We start from the raw sequence: 23989 nt of genomic DNA, 5'->3' as shown, positions 1-23989 counted from the left end.
TTTCAAAAATCAACTGCCTACAATGTGCAGTAGTTTCCTAGGTCATAAAATCATGTTTCTTCGTTGAAAAACATTATTAAAAAGCCAACCCCTACTATTTTGGACATTCTGAATCCATCTATGAGATCTGATTAGATCAAACAATCTGTGACATGGTAATCCAGAGGGGTTTGTACACAAACTTTTGTTGCAAATAATTTTCACACATCATCTTGTCTATCCAAAAAAAAAATCCACACAAAAATTCAGCACCATTAAATAATAGAAATCTTCAGACCAAAATAAGTATCCTTCTGGAAATGAATGCCAAATGGAAATATTTTAAACGAACTCAGTAAAGCAGTAGAATATTTGTTATGTAAAAGCATACAAGCCAAAAACCTAACATGACAACCAATCACACAGTAGAAGCTTTAGCAAAAGAATAAAATCTGGAGCACTCATCTTGCAGCAGGGCCTGTGGGTTTCCCTGTTCAACCTAGTATAGAGAAAAGGAAGTTGTTAAGGTATTGAGAAGATGAAGTGCAAAATCACTTAAAAGATTACCATGCCTTATATTCAATCATATAACCTTAAAATATGTTGGGAAAAAAACTACGCAAGCTAGACATTGAAAGTGCAACCTTTTTGAAGTAATGATAGATGCGTTCGCTAGTTAGATGGCATATGCAGTCAAAATGCATGCAAAGCATTAAAAACGAGGGTACTAGATCCATTGACAAATTCTTTCAAACGATATTTTGCAATTAGGTTCAAATTGACTGAAGAAAACAAAATTGCAATTTATTACAGGACACAACAGAGTTAGGATATTAGTGCCACGCTAGAGTTCTATATGGAAATACAAAGTTGAAGGAGTATATAAATCAAAAGAGAAAAGAGATGAAGCATTCAAGATCATCATCTAGCAAGCTCGATAGGAATGTGAATACATAGAACAGGTCTTTGTACCAACCTGAACCTCATCAACATTTTAAATATTGTTGGTTGGATTGGACAAAGGTCAGAACCGAGACCAAGTCATTTGCAAAATGACTGTAACGACCCCAACTTACCCTCGTAAAAATAGTGTAATTTTTTTTTTAATTATTGTGGAAACTAACCCAAGGATCCGGGGCCTCACATATTTTATATACCAAACCACAAATCACTGTGCATTGAATCAAATGAAGAATAAATCAAACTTTATTAACTTAATAAATAATGTCAAATAGTCTAGACGCAAAAAAATCGTCTATCTCAGTAGAGCCACTCTGTCATGAACTAGAAATCAGTCATACAACTCGTAGTCTCTAGCCAGCTAGTTAGGACATCACTGATCCTCCGAGCCTGTAAAACAATTTTAAGAAAACGGGTAAGAACCAAAGTCCTTTATACGAATTCCTCTAAAAATCCAAACAATATAGGAAATAGCATAAACCAAATTCATGCATAAATTTAAGAGGAATATCACAATTAACATTTACTACAATCAACTTACCATTCAAGCATCTAAATAAAATATCATACAGTAATTATCATGCAAAACAGATTAAACATAAATGCATGGACTAATATTGAACAGTAAATATACATGATTCAATGAACATGCATGAATAACTTATTAAATCATTTATCAGAGTTACTTTTGCATGCATGTCCCTATTAAATGCACACAAGTTTAATTTTCACTTTTTCTTAAATCCGAATGGGTAGAAATTTTCGAAGTCCAAGTTAGGTTCTCAGTTGTAGATTAACACACAATTTATATTTTATTACTGGGTTTCACACTTGTTTCTCGACCGATATCAAGAATCCTCACCTAATGTCGGGACATCAATGAAAATCCTCAACCATTAATGCCACTTTCTTGGTATACAAAAACTACAGTTGAGTTAACAACACCACCCCCAAGCAAAGTGGTTGAAATCTTCCTAAAACTGTGGTCAGAAGGTAAACCACTATATCAGATTCAAGGGTACAATCGCACACGGAGTTTTAGTATTCTCACGGTCCTCCAAAACCGCCATCCAAGATTCCCACACTGTAAAAGGGACATCAAGGAAGAAATTAATTACACTGTTTGGTCTCTTTTACCTTTTTAAACAATTTCAAGTTCTTTACACAAGAACCGTTTTGCAAATCCACATGCAAAACCAACTTTGGAACCTAGCCTGCACGATTTAACAATGCAATTAATTTCGAAAAACCAATAATTTTCATAAAATAAATTTTGCAATGCATAAATAAAATGAACATCAATTGAAGTAACACATGCTCTTGGCCTACACGGCCCGCAGTGGTTCACATCTGACCACCAATACATCTCAAAAGTGATTTATGCATCTTTTGCAAAATTTTAGTGAACATGCAATACACACCTTGTTTCAAAACATGTTCACAATGAATATTTAAACATATAAATGAATGCATATGAAACCAAACGCATACACATGCCAATCGATGCTCACAGAACACATTAACATGATCAATTCCATGCATAAACATCCAAACATGCATATGGCCATATTTATGCAAACATCAAATAAGTTTCAAATTCATGTGTATGATATGCACAACAAGTCAATCAAATCAGAATTATGTTTATGTATCATTTAAAAAAAATGCATATATCAATCTTAAACATGATCAAATTCAGGTATTAATTCAACTATGCAAAAATTTCTTATCGGGCCAACAATTGAGGCTGATATGAATTCACAAATCAATCAATCATCCATTCGGTAGATCTGGACCAGATCTGCCTAATGCATAAACTCGATAGATCTGATCCATAACAGTTTGCCTAAACTTGGCGAAACTGATCAGATTTACGTACCCATGAAACTCGGCAAGTCAGATCAGATTTGCATACATATAAAGTAAGCAAGTATGATAAAATTTGCATACAAACAAAACTTGCCAAGTCTGATTAGATTTGCATACATGCAAAACTCGGCAAGTCTAATAAGATTTACTTACATATAAAAATCAGCAAGTCTGATCAGATTGCATACAAGTAAGAGTCAGCAAGTCTGATAAGATTTGCATACATAAACAAAACTCTGCAAGTCTGATAAGATTTGTACACAAAAAGAAAATCGGCAAGTCTGATCAAATTGCACACATAAGAAAAATCGGAAAGTCTGATCAGATTTGCCTACATGGGAAACTTGAAAGATCTGGACCAAGTCCGTCGACACATGCAGTCGACAGATCTGTCGACACTTGCAGTTGATAGATCAGTCCACATGTGCAGATCGGTATGCACGAGACTTCCAACATAATTGAATACATTAAAATTTTCTTTTAGAAATAATGCTAAAAAAAAACTCATCACACATGGCTATATGCACGTATTCAGCTATATGATCAAAAGGGTCGATAGGGCAATATATACATATATATATATATATATATATATATATATATATATATATATATTCAGCATGAATGGCCAACAAAAAGGAAATTGGCAAGCATGTATATCCAGCTATATAAATATAAAAAATTGATAATCTAAAATTTCATGCATATTTTTATATGCGAATTAATAAAGCCAACAAACCCAAATACATGTGCCTTAATGCATGACCGAAAATCTGAACATATACAAAACCATATATATATTCCATGGTATGAACAATAAAAATTACTAAGTCTGATTTTTATGCATCATAAATGCTTTTGCTATACATAGGCCATGAAACAGGAAATTGACATGCCTATTTTAACTGAAAAATTGTCAAATCTGAATATGTATGATGCATGAATCAATAGATCGATAAATACATATTCAACTTTTTTTTATTCATATGAGAAATAGCCATCCACAAAAACAATAACTCTACATATATATATATATTCTCCACTATGTATTTATATATATATATATATATATACATAAAGAATCAAATTTGCCCTTTTTTCATCTAATATTTATATATAAAATCAGATTTATACTTATTTATTCCCTTAAGAACTTAGAAAGAAACCCGTAACTTGATCATAACGTGGAAAAAGACCAGAAAAGAATCAATGGGATGTATGGAAAACCAAAATTTTCTCCCTTTTTTTCTCCTTTTATTTTCTCTTTTTCTTTCTCTCTCTCCCCACACGATTTTTGGGGTTTTCCTTTCTTTTTTTCTCTAACTCACTCTCTCTCTCTCTCTAGAACACGGGTTCTAGAGAGAGGGAGAGATCTACCCTCTTTATATGTTTTCTAATACTTTTATCTTATTTTTATTTTCTTATTTTAATTTAATGGCTTCTAGATAGGGTGACGTTCCCTCTAGAGAGCCTTTATTAAATAGAGTTCTAATTCATGTAGAACTCTACATTATCCTTTACTTAAATATTTTATTTTATTTAATTATTAAATATTTTATTTAATATAATATTCTAAGAATATTTCATAGGGTGTCACCCCCCTCTGGAAGTCTCTATGGGGTAGAGTTGTACTACCTCATTCTCTTTTAATTTAAAGTTGATTTTAACATTTTAAATTGGCCATTGATGGATCTCAGATCAAGATATGGATCCTACCTGGACTAGATTCTAGTCAATATGGATCCTGGATTGGGTCCAGATCCATATTAACTTAGATGAGACAAAGTGGATCCAGTCGGATTCGATCTAGAAAAAGGCAAAAATAGAGGCAAGACATTTTTGAAAAATGCAATTTTCAGGCCAACCATAATCCGAATTTGAAAAAACAGGCCTCCAACGCGATCAATACTCCGAGGCACATCTAACGGTGTACATACCTGAATTTTGCTCGAATTTAAAGGTTAAAAACAAAAAAATTCTCAAACTATAATTAGCTTAACTAGGTCTTGTCAGTGGGCTCTGGGCCACGCCCAAACTCAGTTGACGTCACCTATAAAATAATATATTTTCCCATGATTTTATCAATTAATTAAATCTATAATTAAAAAAAATATTTATCGGTTTTAAAAATCATGGAAAAATACAAGATATTACAATGACTGCCAGATCAGAGATAATTCTTGATTTTGTTACATAATGATACCAACTTTCTAAGACTAACCATTGTGCATATGCCATATCAGGTGCAGTGCAATTGAATATCATGATCTAGTTAAAATCTCAATTTGGTTAAATTATCATCCAGTCTAATATGTTTGAATGTGAAGAGGGTTTGGCATCAGGTTGTGGTGGCCTACAGGCAGTCTATGGCCTGGTCAGGCACTGCCAGATTTAGGCTTTATTCTTGAGCTTTGACCCAGGCTAGACCATGGTTACTAGAAGCTTCTACCTATCTTTGAAAGCTCGCTTCTCTGGAACCTTTTTGTAAGTTGAAAGCCAAGTGCTTCTAAAATTTGCCTCCCTTACCATAAGCAGCGCACTGCCAAGGACTTTAAATTTTTAACATGGGAATTGAACTTTTACTAGCAAAACATATAATTATATAAACAATGAATTATGTGTAATGAAAGTCTAAAGTGTGCACAAGTAAATGCCACTAAGGGCTAAAAGAGTACAAAGTGTACATACATACAAAGCCACACAAGGCTAAAACAAAGGACACTAATGGGAAAATACAAAGAGCCACAAAACACTCATAAAATTGAATCAAAGAGAGCTCACAAGTAAAAAATAATAATAATGTTTGTATTCATAAAATGCTTAAGCTAAGAATACATCAAAGAGGGGACAAAATCCCCTATATAATAGACAATACAAGGACTTTAGAAGGGGCCCATAGAGCCATTGGGAGCTCCCCAACGGCTCTATGGTCTTTTGACCAAAAAGCCCAAACCTAAAATAAAGAAAGAAAAAGAAATAAAAAAAAGGAAAAATAAAGAAAGTCAAATCTGCCTCTAATGGGCAGTACCTATTACATTTGTACACAGGTATATATACACACACACACACACATATATATATATATATATATATTAACTAACATATACAACATGATTTAACATTATGTTCCTATAATAATATCATAGTTGACCTATTTTAATTAGATTAAAATACAAATCTTATATCATAATACAATTCTTATAAAATTTAAAAATGCAATATCTTTATTAGAGGCAAAGGTATTTTTGGTATACTTTTCGGTGCTTTCGTTGTATTTGTAATTATTTATAATTTTTTTGTATTTTAGGTATATCCTTGGTATACCTATTAGGTATTTAGTCTTTAGATTAAGTATACTCAATTTATGCTTTTAGGGGCAGAATAGGAATTTTCATTTGTATTTGTATTTTTATATTTTTCTTTTTCTATCAAACTGTTTTGACCAACTAACCATTAGACCTTTTATAACACCCCAAAATTCCGAACTTGTAACTTTTTAGGAAAAATTTGAAAGCTTTATAATCAATCCTTTTTCAGAGTTTAAAATGGCAGTTCAGTGAAAAATGGTGTTTGAAATAACAAGTCAACGGTTAGGTGCATTACAGGTGAACTTTCCTTTACACAATAGATTTACATCACCGTATAAGCATTGAAACCATATAGATTTAAAAAAAGGTTTTTGATAATTTAAAGTTTATACAAAAGAGGAATTTTCAAAGAAAACCCTTATACAAAATTTCAAAACGTGCTCAGAAACGAAACGTAAGAGAAAGAGTGGGATCTTGATATCATCACGTCATCGCGCCATCGCCTGTCATACCGACCTAATCATCACCTATACCCTATAAAACATGTTAGACTTATAAAAATCTAGTAGGCGCATAGATATCAAAATTCAGAACAAAATTAACAGATACATTGTTTCTTTCGTGATGTGCAGTTCAGAATAAACAAAATGAGCATGATAATCTTATTTCGATAATTACGTGTCTTGAGGGTAAAAAAAAATGTAAAAATAACTGAGACTACATGGGGGTTTGTTATTCCATGAATTTTAATACCCCGAACAACTAGTTGAGTCTACTCTGTAGAGGTCATTGTTCAAGGGGATTCATCCATACTTCTGTAGAAGTCATTGGGACCTACCACTTAAGATAATTTTTGGTAGCCCAATCCCCTAACTCCGATGATCAGGGACACCGAGTCATTGCTACTCGAGGAGTGTAGTTGTTAACAACCTGTCCATCAGAGTTTTTGTATCATCCCATTCTCTCTTTTGATGGAACCAAATGGACGAATGGGTATGTCAGGTTCTTTTTTAACTAACAACCCATTTTACATGCTCCGGTCTTTCAAACCAAATCGATAACCTTGCCTGTAAAGGTGATCATCACTATTTATGTGATTTTCCTTTAATCATTGTGCATTTTCACGCTACGAGGCTACCATAAACCTCTCATCTAATCATTGTAGTACTAACATGCCGTGCATGTCTGATAGTACCACTATGATGAGAGGGATATCGATTTCTCAGAAAGAAACCCCAACATCACTTTAAAAATTTCAATGTTCCGTGCCTTAGACCGGAGAATATCCGAGTCATTTTAAATACCAAAACAACAGACCAAACGTACGTACCACATAGGGCTACGTAGTCGAAGCCTTTCTGTTTCGCAGGTTTGAGGGAAAGTCTCGATTGCGAATACGTAAGAGCCAAATACTTGTTTTTGCTTTTCGAGACAACAAACATTACGAGCTTTGAAATCTCGCATGTGAAAACCTTTTAAAAATAGAGACTTGGTGAGGATGCACAATTCTGCGTCTTTAAAATGTACGCATAATCTGAAGTAGGCATGAGTATGCGTACCTTATAAAGTCATATATATATGTATATAGAATAAATATATAATAAAGCGTAAGCCTGTGCATATTACAGCGTGGCGGCAAAGTAAATGACACAAAGCAAGACCCGATGTGTGAAACCACACATCGAGTTAAATAAATTGCGTAAGCGACGCACGATGTACAAAACCTTACAACGGCTAAATAAATTGCGTAAGCAATACACGATGTATGAAACCGTATATTGGCTAAATAAATTGCGTAAGCAATACACAATATACGAAACCATACATCGGCTAAATAAATTGCGTAAGTAGTAGCCTGTGTACGTAACAACGCGATGGTAAAGTAAATGACAATTTTAAATGGACAAAAATACAAAAAATTGCTTCCTTGAGTTAAAAGCATATATATCTATATATGTATATATATAATATGTATAAGTTAGAAGTATTTCGTCATTTGTCCTTGTATGCAACTTTTCCCTACCTCAGAGATGGTCGAACTCGCTGACAATTCCGAGTGTAGGTTTTCAAGGGCTCATGCCTTGGTAAGCATGTCGCCTCCGTTGCGCCGATGTAGTGCACTAAAAGATATTTTATCATACTACGAAAAGAACAATGCAATAACTTAATTTAACAAAATAAGTGACGCTTGTGTCGCAGGGGTCGAACCCGAACCTAGTTCGAGCCGACTAGACCGAGCCAGGCTCAGTAAAAGAGGTAGGGGGTAAAGTTCGACTGAGCCAGGCTCAGTTTGCTAACTAAGCCAGCTCGATCTGAAAGCAAGGACTGAGTTGAGCTCGGTCCTAGCCGAGCTTAGCTCAGCTGGCTACGCGACCAACGGGAGGGGGTGGGCTCGGTGGTCAAGCTGAGCCCGACCTGGTCCCAGTTATGAGATAGGTCCGAGCTCTCTGCTCGGTCCTTCAACAAAGAAGGGGGGGGGGGGGTGTTAACAGAGGCTGGCCCTGTCGGGGCTCAGCTTGACAAAAATAGGGAAGAGAAAAAAAAAGGGAAACCGAGTGTTGCCCAAGCCCGGTTTGGGAATTTTAACCCAATTATCTAACGAGGTTCACGTGATCCATGCTATCCAAAGACCTTCCCCTGCCTCTTAGGATCGACTAATCCATATGCAAATATCGTTCACATGAAACCTTTCCCCCGTTCCATTGGCCAGAAGGCTGGGCACGAGGGTCCCTGTCTCAAATCGGAAGGTGGGTGGCGGCCTCAGCCGCCCCACCTGGTTGGCAGGAAAAAGAACAAAAGCAAAGGGGAGTGCTTGGCACCCTCCCTCTTGGCAAGCCAGAGCCACCAGCAGTGGTGGCTCTGGTTTTGCCGACAGAAGAAAGGGAAGAGAGGGAGAAGGAATGGGGGAGGAGAGGGGGGTCAGGCGGGCGGCTTGCCGGAATTAGAGAAGGGGGAGTGGGTGGAGGCTTCTGCCGCCCCACAGGGTCAGCACCCAACAGCCAGCGACTGCTGTTGTCCTCTGAGAAAGCAGAGGAAGAAGAGGGAAAGAAAGAGAGGCAGAGGGAGTAGGGAAGAGCGACTTACCTGAGGCTTCAGGCAGCTCTGACATGAATGACAAGGAGCCGAGAGAGAGAGAGAGAGAGAGAGAGAGAGAGAGAGAGAGAGAGAGAGAGAGAGAGAGAGAGAGAGAGAGAGAGAGAGAGAGAGAGAGAGAGAGAGAGAGAGAGAGAGTTGCACTGGCGTGAGGAGGGGCTCCGACGAGCGAGAGAGGGAGACAAGAGGGTGCGCCGACGAGTCGGGAGTTGGGGGCTCGGAGGTGAGCAGAGGTGGCTCAGGGGGGTTTCGGGTGTTCTTAAAAGAAACCACCCCCCTGTGGGGGTTTAAATAGAACACGGGAGGTGGGTCCTGCGACCTGGATCCAGTTCTGGATCCAAAACTTTTTTTTAATGCACGAGTCTTACACCTTCCTCCAACTAGCCGTTAGGCCAATCCTCTCTTTTTCTCTCTCACTCTCTTAGAGAGAGAGAGAGAGAGAGAGAGAGAGAGAGAGAGAGAGAGAGAGAGAGAGAGAGAGAGAGAGTATAGTTGGACCTCCCTCCTGTAATGAAAGAGCAAAAGATACAAATAGATGACTCTTATGGGCTTACAAGAACACAATGACCACTTATGGGTCAATACAAAACTCGTACACATAAGCCACTTATGGGCTTGAATCACAAGTAAAAATAATTAATATTATTGAGAAATTGGGTGATTGAGAAAGAAATTCCCATCTAAGGGGAAACATCCCTATATATACACAAAGGAGAGCCAATATAGTTGTTGGGAGCATCCCAACAACTATATTTGGGAAATGACAATATTGTCCATTACAAAAACAAGAACTTACAAAACAAAATAAATAAATAAAGGAAACTAAAAATATACAAATACACTAGTGCCCTTAGTGGGCACAACCTATACATCGAAAAGATTGAAATACACCTATTGGGTATTACCTATTACAATGACATGAACATATGTATCATATCTATCTATCTATCTATCTATATATATTTATATATATATACTTTGTATGTATATACATATATGATCATATATACATATGATACAACTTAACACTCTCCTTCAAACTTACAATGTGATCCCTGAAAGTTTGTCAAGTAAGAAGTAAAATTGAGAAGATGAAAATGCTTTTGTGAAGAAGTCAGCTAGCTGGAATTTCGATGCAATATAGGGCAGGATAATAGTCTTCTTAAGATATTCTTCATGAACATAGTGACAATCCATCTTGATGTGCTTGGTACGTTCATGGAATGTATGATTGTCGGCTATGTAAATGACACCTTTGTTGTCACAACACAACCTTGAAGGTGATTGCAAATGCATCCCCATGTCCTCCATTAATCTTCTCAACCACACGATTTCATATGTCGTGGTGGTCATAGTGCGATACTCCGCTTTCGTTGACGATAGAGACATCTGTTGTTTCATGCATTTTCAGGATACCAGTGAATCACCTATAAACACAAAAAATTGGTAGTTGAGCGCCTATCGTTAGGGTCTCCTTTCCAGCCAGAATCAGTATATGCAATTAATTCAAGTGAAAAAGAGGAAGACAAAAAGAATCCTTTAGAGACAAAAAATTGTAAATATCTAATAATGTGCATAACAACACTCGTGCTCAGTTGTAGAAGAATGTTGAAATTGGCTTGTTGTATGCACTGCATGAAAAATATCAAGTCGGGTGATCATTAAATTGGTAAGAGCCCCAATAATCTGCCGATAAGGAGTGGGGTCTTCCATCATCGATTTTCATCTTTGCATTCATAACTTTAAGAGTATCCACCATCTTTTCATATGTAATGTCAAACTTTTCAATAATCTCAGTGGTAAACTTGGATTACATAGGGTAATACTACCCTTTTCCAAACAATATAATTGGAGGAAATCAATTTGATATTAGCTTCAAGAAATGTCAGAGAATTGGAAGAGGAAGAATTATTACAAGAAGAAGCCATCGTGTAATAAAATCAATGTCAGTTGACCCAAAAGATAGATAGTGACTCCCCTTTTCCTTCTGTTTTTTCAAGCATAGGCATTCAGTTATGCAGCAGCAACTGCTGCAATCTGGGTCAATATGAGCTCCAGGGTCATGCTCTACGATTCCCAAGGTGATGATGTCATGAGATGACATCACCCAAACAAAGGCAGATCTGAACTGAATCAAAGATTATGGCTAGAAAAGTGCAGAACAAGTTCTGCAGAAATACAAGATCTTGTGGAAGAAAGTACCTTTAGGATGAAGACTTCTATAGAAAAGAGATGGAAAAATAAGATAACTTGCAGCAAAAGAAACCAAGATTCATAAAGAAAAATGAAGAAGAGAAAACAAACAAGCGATAGGTAAGGAAAAAGAACAATAAAGATAAGAGAGGGAAAACAAGAGAGAACATGATTGATCAAGGAGGAGAATATAAGTATCCTGAGAAGAATATAAGTATGCTGAAAACATATAGTTACTACTATGTACACAAATAAAATCCATTCAGATTCATGACAAACTGTAAAACCCTGAGGTTAAAAATTAGATTCTTCCTATTCATAACTTGCAACAACAATGAGATCAAAATTAATGTATCCTTTGTCAAAACTACAAAGAAATCAGGTCAGTCAGTACAGGACAAACATGTTCTCATTAAAAAGGTATAGTTACCACAAAATGCTAGTGGGTTTTCTGAAACTGATCCCTATCTCTACAAAACTGCCATGTTTTGATAACTCTCAAACAAGGCCAAAGAAATGAAATCATAAATTGGAACTTGGACAAGCTAATATAACAACTCACATACACCAAATAAAATAAAAATGAAAATCAATAAACCATTTTATGTTGCATGAAGGTTCAAATGGAATAAACCAGCAATAAGGGAAAATAGTTTCAAAAGTGACATTAACATAAATGGCTACTCTTACCAGTATCCCTTGGTCCAGAATTAAAACATTGTCCATGTTCAACATGGTAGAAATTCGGTGTGCTATTGTAAGCACTGTAATGCCTTTGCATTCATAGGAGATGGTCTTCTGCAATGTGGATGCAGTTTGAAAGTCAATATTTGCTGTGCACTCATCCAAGCAAAGCACCTGCATATCAATTTGAATTTTTTTTGTTAATCACAGGAATGGCGCTGATAAAGAGAAGAAAATAATAAAACTGGTGAGGAAAGAGGTGATTGATTATTTTGGAAAATGGGCAGCACATGAAAGATTGCATGGTTGTGGTAGGAAAAAGGATGATTTACTCTTTTATTATTGATGAATGAGCATTTACTAAGGTTATTCAAAATTCAATGCTAACAGATGCCACCTGCAAGGACGATCAACATCTTTGGCCCAGCTTGAGGCTGAATGTTCATGTTTGTTTTTATATGGACTTAAGGCACTTGTGCTTTTAGCTGTAGTTAATGTGATCTGGGTACATACTTTTGTGTCATGCATATATGGGGCAAATATTTGCAACTGTCAATAGTATGTAGCATCTAGTAAAAACACCATGTTTTTCACATCTTTTTGTGAATCTAGCCTTACAAGTGATTTACATGGTTTGTGTTAAAGTGTTAAATTTTAATATTCATAAATCTTGGGGTGGTCATACGTAATTTTGTATAATTACATATGCCTACTTGTAATCTCGTTCCACCTAATCACCTATTTAAATAGGTGATTAGGGTTAATGAAGTATCTCTCTCTCTCTCTCTCTCGTCCATCTCTCTTTCTCTCGTCTCTCTAAAATACAATCTAGAGTTGACTGAAATCAACATGGTATCAGAGCGGGTCTCCCTTCTGGGATGACGCTGCTGCTGTAGATTAATTTTTTTTTTGTGCTGCCGTGATCATGTTCCCACTGCTGGTGACGTGCTGTCGTGAGCAGTGCAAGTCGTGCGTGCTGGTGTTGTGACCGTTACTGTACTGTCGTGACCAGTGGTGTTTGCGTGTTGCTATCGTGATCGTGTTTCTCCCAGCTGGTGTTGAGGTCACTTGCCGACTGTGATCGTGTGCTGGTGTTGATCGTGGTGATGAGGCTGCCGCTGATCGTGAAGAAGGACCAGATGCCATGGATCTGATGACGCTGCTGCTGATCAGGAAGCGTGAAGAAGGTTTGGATGCTATGGATCATGATCTGCTTGTGGGTCTGTGTCTGATCATCGTGTTGCATAAGAAAAACGTCGGTGATCAGATCATTATTGTGAAGATTAACTGGTAGGTGTTCCAGTCTTGAAGTTGGTCATCTTTGCTAAAAAAAAAAATTCAATCTTGAAGTAGATAGTCATTGCTAAAGAATATTTTCAGTTTGTGGTTGGGGTGATGATCTGATCGCCATTAAGATTTGGAAGTAGAGTACATAGGTGATCCTTGTTGCGCCGAAATAAATTTTTTTTTTGGAATGCGTTGACATGATGATTTAAAATGCTTATGATTTAATTTCACATATGCCACAATATTATGACCGAATGGGGTGAAGGCCCAAATCGGATAATGCATGTTGTTCTTGTGTGAAGAACCCTTAATAATTTATGAAAGATATAAAAGACCTAAACAATATAATTATTTTTTTTTTCCTTGGTTGCCATCTAAAATGGTGGGATCCTTGGATGGCGGTCATGAGAAGACCGTGAGGATACTGAACGCCGTGTGCACCATTTACCCCAAGAACATGTTAGGTGGTTCTTGTTCCTAACCACGATTGTAGGAAACTTCCACCACTTTGCTTAGGAGTGGTGTTGTCTGACTTAGCTGCAGTTATTAGTATACCAAGAAAAGTGACGTCGAAGGGTGATGATGCCCTTGTCGTCTTGACATTAGGTGATGATTCCTAATGTTCCGACTTAGGGTGATGATTCCTGATATTGGTCTAGGGACATATGTGGGACCCAGTTAATAAAATACAATTGTTTGATTAAGATACAAACTGGAGACTGCCTTGAACCTCGGGATTTTAACCCATTTTTAGCATCCGCAGATTTTATGCAAGACGAAACCTAAAAGTGTTGCACTAAGTATGGACATGTATTCAAAAGAGATGATTAATAATTAGATTAAAAAGCCACTTATGAAAGTTGCATTGATTCATGCATCGATTGTTCTTTAGTTCATGCATCAACATTGGTTATGTGACCTGTGATTTTTGGTTGCCTTAAATTAAGTTGGTGTATATTGCAAGTCTTTTTTAATTGAGAATTATGCTTTAAGGCTTTCTTAAACTTATGTTTGATTTGAAGTATGCTTCTTTCGTTATTTTTGGATTTTGAGAGGGTCTCGTATAAAAACTTCACTTTTTACCCTGTTTTTTAAAAACCTTTTTCAGGTGCTGAGGCTCAATCTTAGCTGAGCAAAGTGATAGAGGGACCGGCTTGCTGGAAAGAACGAGGATTTATGATTTGGTAGCCCGGATTCTAACTGCTATAGGAGTTGATTGTTTTTGGAACTTATGGAATTTTAAATTGGGTTATTAAGTCAAATATAAAAAAAAAACTACGCCTTCATCCCAAAACAATTGGGGTCGGCGATATAAACCAAAAAAGAAAATCATTCTGGGTCTACCACATGAATCCTTCTCCTCCAATCATTTCTATCCAATGCCATGTCCTCGGAGAGGTTCAAAGCATTCATATCCTTTCCTATCACCTCCATCCATGTCTTATTAAGTCAAATATATTCAGTTTAAATTTATGGATTTTTAAATAAATTTATGTTTTGGAATGGTTGTTGGTTTGGTGAATATAAAATTCGTAATGTGCCCCAGATCCATGGATTGTCTTTCCGCAATGATTTAAAACATGTATTCATTAAAAAAAAATTGCATTTTTCCGAGGGTCAGTTTGGGGTCGTTACAATTCCATTGCCTGGTTCTTATTTCATTACAAATATAAGCCAAAATAGCATAGCAGCCTCATAAGCAAAACAAGCTATCAAGCTATAAGAAGCCAACTTGTCAATTGAAAAGTTTTGATTCAAGGGTAGAGACGTCAAAAGATAAATCTTGCTTTTATCAACATAGGCAGTGGCCATATAAACATTTCCTTAATTTCATGAACTACACCAAGCCCGATGCTGCTTGAGATGGTTGATCACTTTATCAAACTCAAGATCCCTGCTTGGGCTTGTATTGACAGATTCAAGATTGAGTTCGGCAGAGCTTTTATAGAGCTAAGCTCAAGAAAAGATTGAGAAACTTGATTTGATAACCACTGTTAAAGCATGGTTCTTAAAATATCTGGATTGCTGAACATAAGAAAAAGAGTCGATGAAGGAGCAATAATGAAATTGAAGAGTATTTTAAGTGATGATCTATGTCACATGGGTGTGGATGCGGGGATTCGGCACTTCCAAAAAACCCAGGTGCGGGGGTGCGGCAGGGCAAAAATGCAATATATATATATATATATATATATATATATATATATATATATATATATATATATATATATATATATATATATATATATATATATATAAGGGGGTCCGGGAGTTCCCCCGACGCGGGTTGGGGGTCCAATTTTTTTTGCTGGTGTGTTTGTTTGAAGACTCGTTACCCACATTCTGCTTGTTGTGTACTTTGAGGCAACGGGACAAAATTGATGAAACGAAAGGATTGGCAATCCGATTGACCCAGCCTGCTGTGTTCTGCTGACTGTCATGATTCAATCATGTCTGAAATTCCCTGGTCTTCACGAAAAAAAATATAAGCGCAAGGTTTGATGTGGTTTGTTGGAGAGAGAGTCTTCATGAGGCCTACAACTCCACTGCCACGCCATAGGATTCTTCAAATTTCATTTTATATACAGTTGCACGACAGCTAAAAGAAATTTATTGGATTGGACATGTGGAAAAGAGAGGTCTACACAAGGCTACAGCTAGAGCACCCATCTCGTCAGGAGAACAGTGAATACTAATAGCCAGCAAGGCTACCACCATCATTATCATTTATTATGGAGAGAGAAAATCCTTTACGAAAAAGAAGGATCTGGATTGAAAAGGCTCTTCAATTTTAGATGGTTTTAAAAGTGCCCCTTTATAAAACAAGAGCAGCAGCTGTCAGCAGATTTTTTTTTAAATTCCGTAGCCCATTTCATAGGGCAAATTTTAAAAAAAAAAATCCAAAAAAAAAATGGACCTAAATGATCCTGGGTGTGGTCAACGCACCCAAGATCGGGTTGACCGCACCCGGTACCGCACCCGCACTCGCACCCGCGTCGAGTCGCGTCGATGCGGGTGCGGCACCCTACTAGCCGAATCCCTGTGACATAGGTGATGATGAAAATTTTAGAAGAGTTCAAAATGGTAGTATCAAAACTTAGAGAGAGATCAGTGAAAGGAATTGAATGGATTCAATTAAAGGTTTTGGGACAAGGATTTGCTATTCTTGCAGCATAACCACTAATATTAGTGTATGTTTGAATCTACTGTGCATTTAATCGGCCTTTGAGAAAAAGAATAAATATATATGATAAAAGAAAATTCTAACATTTCAAAAAGTGTATTTTCAAAATTTTATTATTTTAGTTCAAAAATTCTAAAGGTTGTTCATAGAAAACCACTTATCTTTAAATCTTAAGACAATCCCTTCTGAGTTTTGATACTAACGCAAGATCAATATTGGCGACTATATTTTAGGCTCAAATCCTATTCTTTGCATCAGACAGGAAAAAATGTCTGATCAGAATAATGATTTGATTAATTGAAACTAAGATTGTTTTGGTAAGTGAGAGAACAAATATTTGATAAGTGACAATTTGTTTGTACACAAAAGGAAAGAATCACATAATATAAACACCAGATTTTACTTTGTTAAACAGCTTATTTTACTTTATGCAGGAGAAACAACAATCTACAGCACTGAATTTGACAGAGTTTCACCTTAGAAGATTTGAGCAGTGCACGAGCAAGACAAATAAGTTGCCGCTGGCCAAGAGATAATGATGTACCAGCCTCTTTTACTTGAATTTCCAGTCCTCCTGCAGCTTCTATGGCCTCTTTAATATGGCATTTCTGAAGCACTTGCCATATATCTGAGTCATTTGCCACCTTGGAAGGATCTAGGTTGTCTCTGACAAATAAAACAACTATTTTCACTATACATGAGAAGTAAACCTTTGAAAGCCAAGAGAATAAAAAAGAAGAAGAGAAAAGCGCGGTATTATGATTCATGTGTCAAATTTTAAAGGGTGACTGATACCTTAAAGTCCCTTCAAACAAAAACGGACTTTGTGGAACAACTGCAAGATTTGAGCGAAGTCCCCTTACAGCAACAGAAGCTAAATCTACACCATCCAATAAGATGCGCCCCTCACAGATAGGATTAAGGCGAAATAGAGCATTCAGCACACTAGATTTACCAGCACCAGTTCTTCCAACAATTCCAACCTGACCTCCAGTAAATCAGTCACAGCATTGGCCATGTGGATAGTCATGGTAGAGAAACATCAAGAGATCAATGGTAGAATTTGTTATTGGTGTATTCTCTCAAATCTCGGTTACATAAATTATAACAATGTCATTATGCTGATATCAAATACATGTTGTAGAATCTCCTTTAATGAGTACTAACCTGATTTCCTGCAGGGACAGAAAACGACACATTTTGCAGTGCTGGAGGCAAAGATAGCATATATCTCAGTGTAACGTTGTCAAATTCAATATGTCCATTCACAGGCCAATCTGCACTGGTTGTTATGCCACCGTGGACTTCCTCTGCAATATCCATGTACTAGACAAGGTACTTTAAATACTAATAGCATACTCTGATATGTCAGTGGGAGACGAAAATAAAGCCCCCGAACCTACCTGAATTATCCTTTCAACTGAAACCATCTCCTTCTCTGTTTCTGTAAAACTAGCCAGGTAACTGCTTAGCAGAGTTACAACTGGAGCAGCATATGAGAGGGCCAATCCTACCTAAAACGATGTATATAACCTCCAATTATGTATATAAGCAACATGAAGATTAAAGAACATTAACAGTTATGCTAGAAACAGAGAGCATATGAGATGCTTACCAGCCCAGGAGTGCCTAAATTAAAAGGAAGACCACCACAATGACCAAGGACAGCCATTACAGCAATAAATGATATTATAAATGCTGCAAGCAACTGGTATATTGCATTTGGAAAAACCATATTTCATCAATATGCCACATAATAATTTAACAGAGATGAGCACAGACATGAAAAACAAGCACACAGAAGACCAGGGAAAAGAAAAGGAATGGAAGGCTTCAAAATGAATATTTTCAACTCTTTAGTTAAAAGAGAAAAGTATAATAATACAATTATCAGAAAGCATGGTATAATTTAGTAAAAGAATTCAAAGTCATACCTGGAGGCGCAATGAAAGCCACAGGCTTGCAGTTACCTCTGAATAACTAGTTTTCTGATAAAGCATAATCAACTCAATGAACTGGACCATGAACTTTTCCTGCTTATTTTCAAGCAACAGAAACCAGATTGATAATCCAAATGATAAAACGGTGCAGTGATATGTCTGAAGGGAAGAAAAAAAGAAAAAAGAGGAAAAACAAAAACAAAAATTGAAATATGAAAAGAAGTGGCACAATCTTTTCTGGGAAAGATCCAAGTGTTACAGCAGCCACAGGGAAAAAAAATCTTAGGTATAACAATAGTGTCTTTCTTGCCAATAACTTTAGTGGCACAATCTTTTCTGGGAAAAATCTAAGGCCTTGTTTGTTTCATTCCAATGTAAATGAAATGCTTTACATGGGAATGGGCACAGATTTCTAAAAAAACCCTGCCAGCTTAGCCCTCCTATGTGAAAGCTTTCATGGGGGGGAAGTTATAAAAGGATTTACACAAAAAGTGGAAGGAGGTGGGAAAAACTGGTGCCCACTTCTAACAGCACGGAACTTTCAAAATAAATAGGAACAAAGTTCCAATAAAAAGGACCATATTCCATTCATGGTAGGAAAGAATTACATCAGGATTACCAACCCAACCCTTTCCCATGTAAGTTGCATGAAACCTATGTCACATGGGTACTGTAAAGCCCTGAAAAAAAAATCGTGTCATACATGTGCCCTGCACGTGTCGAGGTTTGGTCCGTTGTGTGGGGCCCGGATCCGGGTCCGAACCGGACCCGAGCCTGACCGACCCTGGTTTCTCGAACATTCGAGCGACTGCATCTTTAAAAAGATGCAGGCTCAGTCGGGCGAGGGGTAAAACCCCCTCGCCACTCTCTCTCTACCTCTCCCGTCTCCGTCCCTCTCTGCGGCCATCGACGCCGGTGACTCGCTGCCGGCCATCGCCTTCGTCCTGGGTGTTGCAACCGCCTACGATCGTGCCTCCGACCACCTCCTCTCTGCCTCCCGTCTCCGGCAGCCTGTTGGCAGACGCCAACGATCGGAGCCACAGTGACTTACGTGCATCGACGACCCGAGAACCCCTCTCTTCGTCCCCTGTGTCATAGGACGCCAGCGATCGAGGCCGACGTCGGTGACCTTCGAGCTTCGGCAACCCTCTCTGCCTCCTCTCTTCTCTTACGTCGATTGCCTCAGCAGACAACCCGACGACCCTAGCTGCCTGAGTTCCTCGTAGCTACCGACCTTCAACAGCCGACGACCGACGCTGACGGAAACCTTCGAGCCTCGACGATCTCTGAGCGTCGGCGACTCCCTGTCCCTGACGCCTTTCCTGACCCGTCGCTGGCCACCTCACTCTTCGAGCTGGCATCAGCGACTCGCCATCAGCCACCGTTTGCTCCTTCTTTGCTGTGTTTCCCGTCGAGCGCCGTCGTCAGGCACCCTCTGTTCCCGATCATCGCCACCCTTGCCGAGGCAGCTCAGCCGACGTCCGCTGCTGCGCTCGTCTATGCTCGCGTTCTAGCACCCACCTTGGCAGACACCCCCCTTCGTTGGAGGCTGACGCTGTTGACCCCGACAACCCCCGTTACCTCGACCTTTCGATCGGCGGTCTCCCGTTCCTTCCAGCCACCGACGACTCCCCCGTTGCTGCGGTCCTCTGAGGTATAAACCCTCTTCTCTTCTTTTCCTTTGTGAGGGGTTGGTCGACAGGGGGCTGAGCCCCCTGACGTCACCTCTTGTCGGCAGGGGGTTACCCCCCCCGCCCTGACTTTTTGCAGTTGGTCGACAGGGGGGCTGAGCCCCCTGTCGTCGCCTCTCGTCGACAGGGGGCTCTACCCCCTGTCGCTTGGTGGTTTTTCGGCATAGGATTTTGCCACCGTGCCTCCTATGGTCCTCTGTTAGGGGGCTCTGCCCCCTACCCCCATCCTGTATTCGGCAGGGGGCCTCGCCCCCCTGATCTGTGTTTCTCGGTAGGGGGCCGAGGTCCCCCTGCCTTTGTTTTGCTTCTCGGCAGGGGGCTTCGCCCTCCTGCCTTCTTTTGTTTCTCGGTAGGGGGCGAGGTCCCCCTGCCTTTGTTTTGCTTCTCGGCAGGGGGCTTCGCCCTCCTGCCTTCTTTTGTTTCCCGGCAGGGGGCGAGGCCTCCCCTGCCTTTGTTTTACTTCTCGGCAGGGGGCTTCGCCCCCCTGCCTTCTTTTGTTTGCCGGCAGGGGGCAAGGCCCCCCTGCTTTCAGTCGTTTTCCATGCAGGGGGCGGAGCCCCCCTGCACTCTTGTTGCTTCTCGGCAGGGGGTTCTGCCCCCTGCCTCCTTTGGTTTCCCAACAGGGAGCGAAGCCCCCTGCACCTCGGTTGTTCTCCGGCAAGGGGTTTTGCCCCCTTGCCTTGTTCTTGCTGTCCTGTCTCGTGTTTTGGCAGGGGGTGTTCCCCCCTGCCTTGTTGCGGCAGGTGTGGCAGGGAGCCTCTGCTCCCTCCCCTGCTCTTTGTGCTGGCAGACAGGGAGCAGCTCCCTGCCTCTGTTGTTGTTGCCAGGCAGGGCTGAGGCCCCTGCCTTTGGCACTGCAGCCTGCGAGAGGCCTTGCTTCCTTTGTTGCTTCTCCGTAGGGAGCTAAGCTCCCTGCCTATTCTCGTGTTTGGTACCATTGCAGGCCTTACCGGACCCGCTTCTCGTTTATATTACGGCATATACTAACGTTCCAAGCATTGTAGGTTGAACGGTGGATCTAGCTCGCCCTCTGTGGCTCGAGCTCTTGTTTGCCTACGCCGCTGGCGTACGCGGACCCGCAACCCCTTAAGGTAAGGGATTCTTGCGTGAAAGGACAATGAACAGATAAATGCTAAAATAAGAAAAGATAACTAAAAGAGGATGATATGTGTATACGTATAATATATATATATATATATGTATGTCTTTACCTTCAAGGACGCAGTTTCGCGATCTTTGTCCTCTTTACTTTCTTGCACTTTCTTTTCTGTTGCTGCCGCGCTATATATGCCCAGGCTTTTCATTCATGTCTTTTAACTCAAGGACGCGGTTTCGTGATCCTTGTCCTCTCTACTTTTTCGTACTTTACTTTTTTGCTGCTCCGCGCTTTGCGCCATGACATTTACTTGTATATGTCTGCCTTGTTCTCCAGGATGCAATCCTGGTCCTCCGTTACGTTTTCGCACTTTACTTTCTTGCATTTACTTATTGCCCTGCGCTTTATGCGCCATGCTACTTGCTTTACTCTTCGTACTTTACTTTTCTATTGCTGTGATGTTGGCTGTCGCACTTACTTTTGTATGTTTTCGTCTTTACCTTGCTGCCACACTTCGTGTATATGCCTTGCTCATGCATGTATTCTTATCTCTGTCGTATGCTTCTTTACTTGCTTACGCTTGTCATTTAATCAAGGTGAAACCCCATGCCTCGTGAGTCGTCCTTTACACTTGCTTAGTCAGTATAGGATCTCATACCTCGTGAGTTGCTTACGCAGTTGCCTGCTTGTGTGTTTCGATGATTGAGGTATGATTTCATACCTCGTGTGTAGCTCTAGCGTTCTACCCTCGCGGTGCAGCTTCGCACATCGAGTCTTGCCCCTTGTTTTTTCATTGTATTGGTATGTGCACGGGTTTGTCCTTTGCCAGCTTGCACTCCTTGAGTGTAGTTTCGAGTGTATAGTGTATATTGTTTCACTTGTCTTAAAAAGTCACGACACACACTTATGCATTTCAGTTCTCCAAAGATGATTTAGGTGCAAACCTATTTTCAAAGATGTATAGCTTTGTAAAGTAGAGATAGCGGATGGTTCCCCCAAGTCGATGTATTTGGGGGAAGTGTGTTGCAACCTCAGTTCGTCTATCCGATACGATTCAAATAACATTGCTTAGGAGTCTCTGCACGAGTAGGGCGGGAATCCTATTGAGGTACTTGCGCCATCGCTAGATTGGCGTTACATCACTTCTAATGCGAGACCTAGTTCTAGGCTTTCTGGTCCAACCAAGATAGTAGCGCCTTCCTTCCTTCGTGAATGTATTGTTGTTGGATTTCTTATGAGGAATCCATGTACCTCCTCTTATAGTTGTATCCTTAGTCACGTACGATATGTTTGGACTACGAAGAGCAGGACGAGAGGTCTGTAGTAACCTCTAAACGTGTATTGACACTTTAAGCTAGATCCTGCTATGTTGATATTCGCCTAATAGGCAAAATGCTTGCGATTGTCTAAAGGACCCGAGCACGATATGTTGGAACTTGAATGAGTTCACTGTGACTTCTGTAAAGCAGAAGTGTTGAGGGATTTCCTGTGAGAGATCCTTACCCCTCTCATCGTTGTTGTACTTTTGAACAGGTACGTTGCGTACTACGATGAGTAGGATGAAAGGTCTATGTCTACCTCGAACGTGCAATGGCACACGTTTGAGATCACAAGAGTGATGTTTCTACCCTCACTATGAGTTGACCCCTCTTATCGTGGTTGTACTTTCGAACAGGTACGTTGCGTACTGCGGTGAGTAGAATGAGAGGTGTGTGGTTGCCTCGAACGCGCAATGACGCGTATAATTCACCTAAATAATAATCATGCGCCTTCACAGGCAAGATGCTCGAGTGGGTCGAAAGACCAGAGCATGTAGAATGGGACGGCGGTTAAAAAACCCTCCATCGTGCTCATTCGGGACGGTTCATTAAGAGAGATGATGGATGATACAAAACTCCGATGGACAGTCATTAATGGCAATCTCGGGCAAAGATCCGACTTCCCCAGTTATCGGAGGTTAGGGAAAATCCTTCAGGCCACTTATGCAGAAGTTCGGATGCGCATCCATTGGGCCTTTGTTTGCCTTTGGGGATTTACTCTCTTGGTCACTGGCCGTCCCCTTATGAGCGGACTCAGTCAGTCATTCGGGGTATAATAAAATACATAGCATAATGAACCCCCGAATCAATTCTGATTGTTTCTACGTTTTGCCTTGTGCGTACCCACAACGACGAACTCATAATGAGACAAGATATAACTCACACACATGATTATTAGATATGCGTGTTATGACGTGCATTGCTTGCTTGCTTGTTAGCTAGGTAGTTCGGTACGCTACTCGTTGAGCTATGTATGCCTGTCGAGGCGTTACTCTAGTTGGTTAAACTGCTTACGCAGTTCTTTGCTCAATGATAACTAGCTTCTCATTACTAGTCAGTTGCTTATAATACTAGCATTATGCTAGTTGTTACATATTGTGATATAACTGCTACCGTATGATTGCTTATTATATGTAGCTTATGAATTGCTTCTGATGCAATAGCTTGTGCCTTACAATTAATGTAGTTATTTGCCGATGGACTGATCCATCCAATGGTACTTGTATGCATGGCGAGCATTGTTATAAATGCTTGTCTTATGCAATTGCTTTGTTTGACTGGTGGATAAGTTAGTTACTCTTCATCTATAGTATCTGTTGGATTGCTATAGTTGCTTGTTTAGCACTATGATCCTTACTGCTCTTGTATGTAGCTATTTGCCTTACT

General features: G+C 39.5%; 1 protein-coding gene across 9 annotated transcripts in view; it reads right to left on the bottom strand.

Moving 5' to 3' along the window:
• Window positions 1-272: 272 nt before the first annotated feature.
• Window positions 273-23989, bottom strand: part of ABCC13 (multidrug resistance-associated protein 11) — a 255662-nt gene continuing 231945 nt past the window's right edge. For 4 of the 9 annotated variants that reach the window (XM_089998956.1, XM_089998961.1, XM_089998958.1 and 1 more), the window contains 8 exons: window positions 18492-18590; window positions 18173-18265; window positions 17961-18071; window positions 17725-17883; window positions 17353-17540; window positions 17034-17223; window positions 12093-12260; window positions 273-478 (listed from right to left, as the gene is read on the bottom strand). In XM_089998956.1, coding sequence (XP_089855082.1) covers window positions 398-478; window positions 12093-12260; window positions 17034-17223; window positions 17353-17540; window positions 17725-17883; window positions 17961-18071; window positions 18173-18265; window positions 18492-18590 — 1089 coding nt within the window. In that variant the 3' untranslated portion in view covers window positions 273-397. Of the gene's footprint in view, window positions 479-1200; window positions 1330-12092; window positions 12261-17033; window positions 17240-17352; window positions 17541-17724; window positions 17884-17960; window positions 18072-18172; window positions 18266-18491; window positions 18591-23989 lie in introns of those variants that run through there. The other 5 variants (XR_016430764.1, XM_089998957.1, XM_089998960.1 and 2 more) reach the window with 5 other exon arrangements.

Source organism: Nuphar pumila, chromosome 3, assembly GCF_984573655.1.
Source record: "Nuphar pumila chromosome 3, dmNupPumi1.hap1.1, whole genome shotgun sequence".
In the NCBI taxonomy this organism is placed as follows: Eukaryota; Viridiplantae; Streptophyta; class Magnoliopsida; order Nymphaeales; family Nymphaeaceae; genus Nuphar; species Nuphar pumila.
The sequence above is the reverse complement of the archived record's forward strand: the minus strand, read 5'-3'. Positions and strand labels throughout refer to the sequence as shown.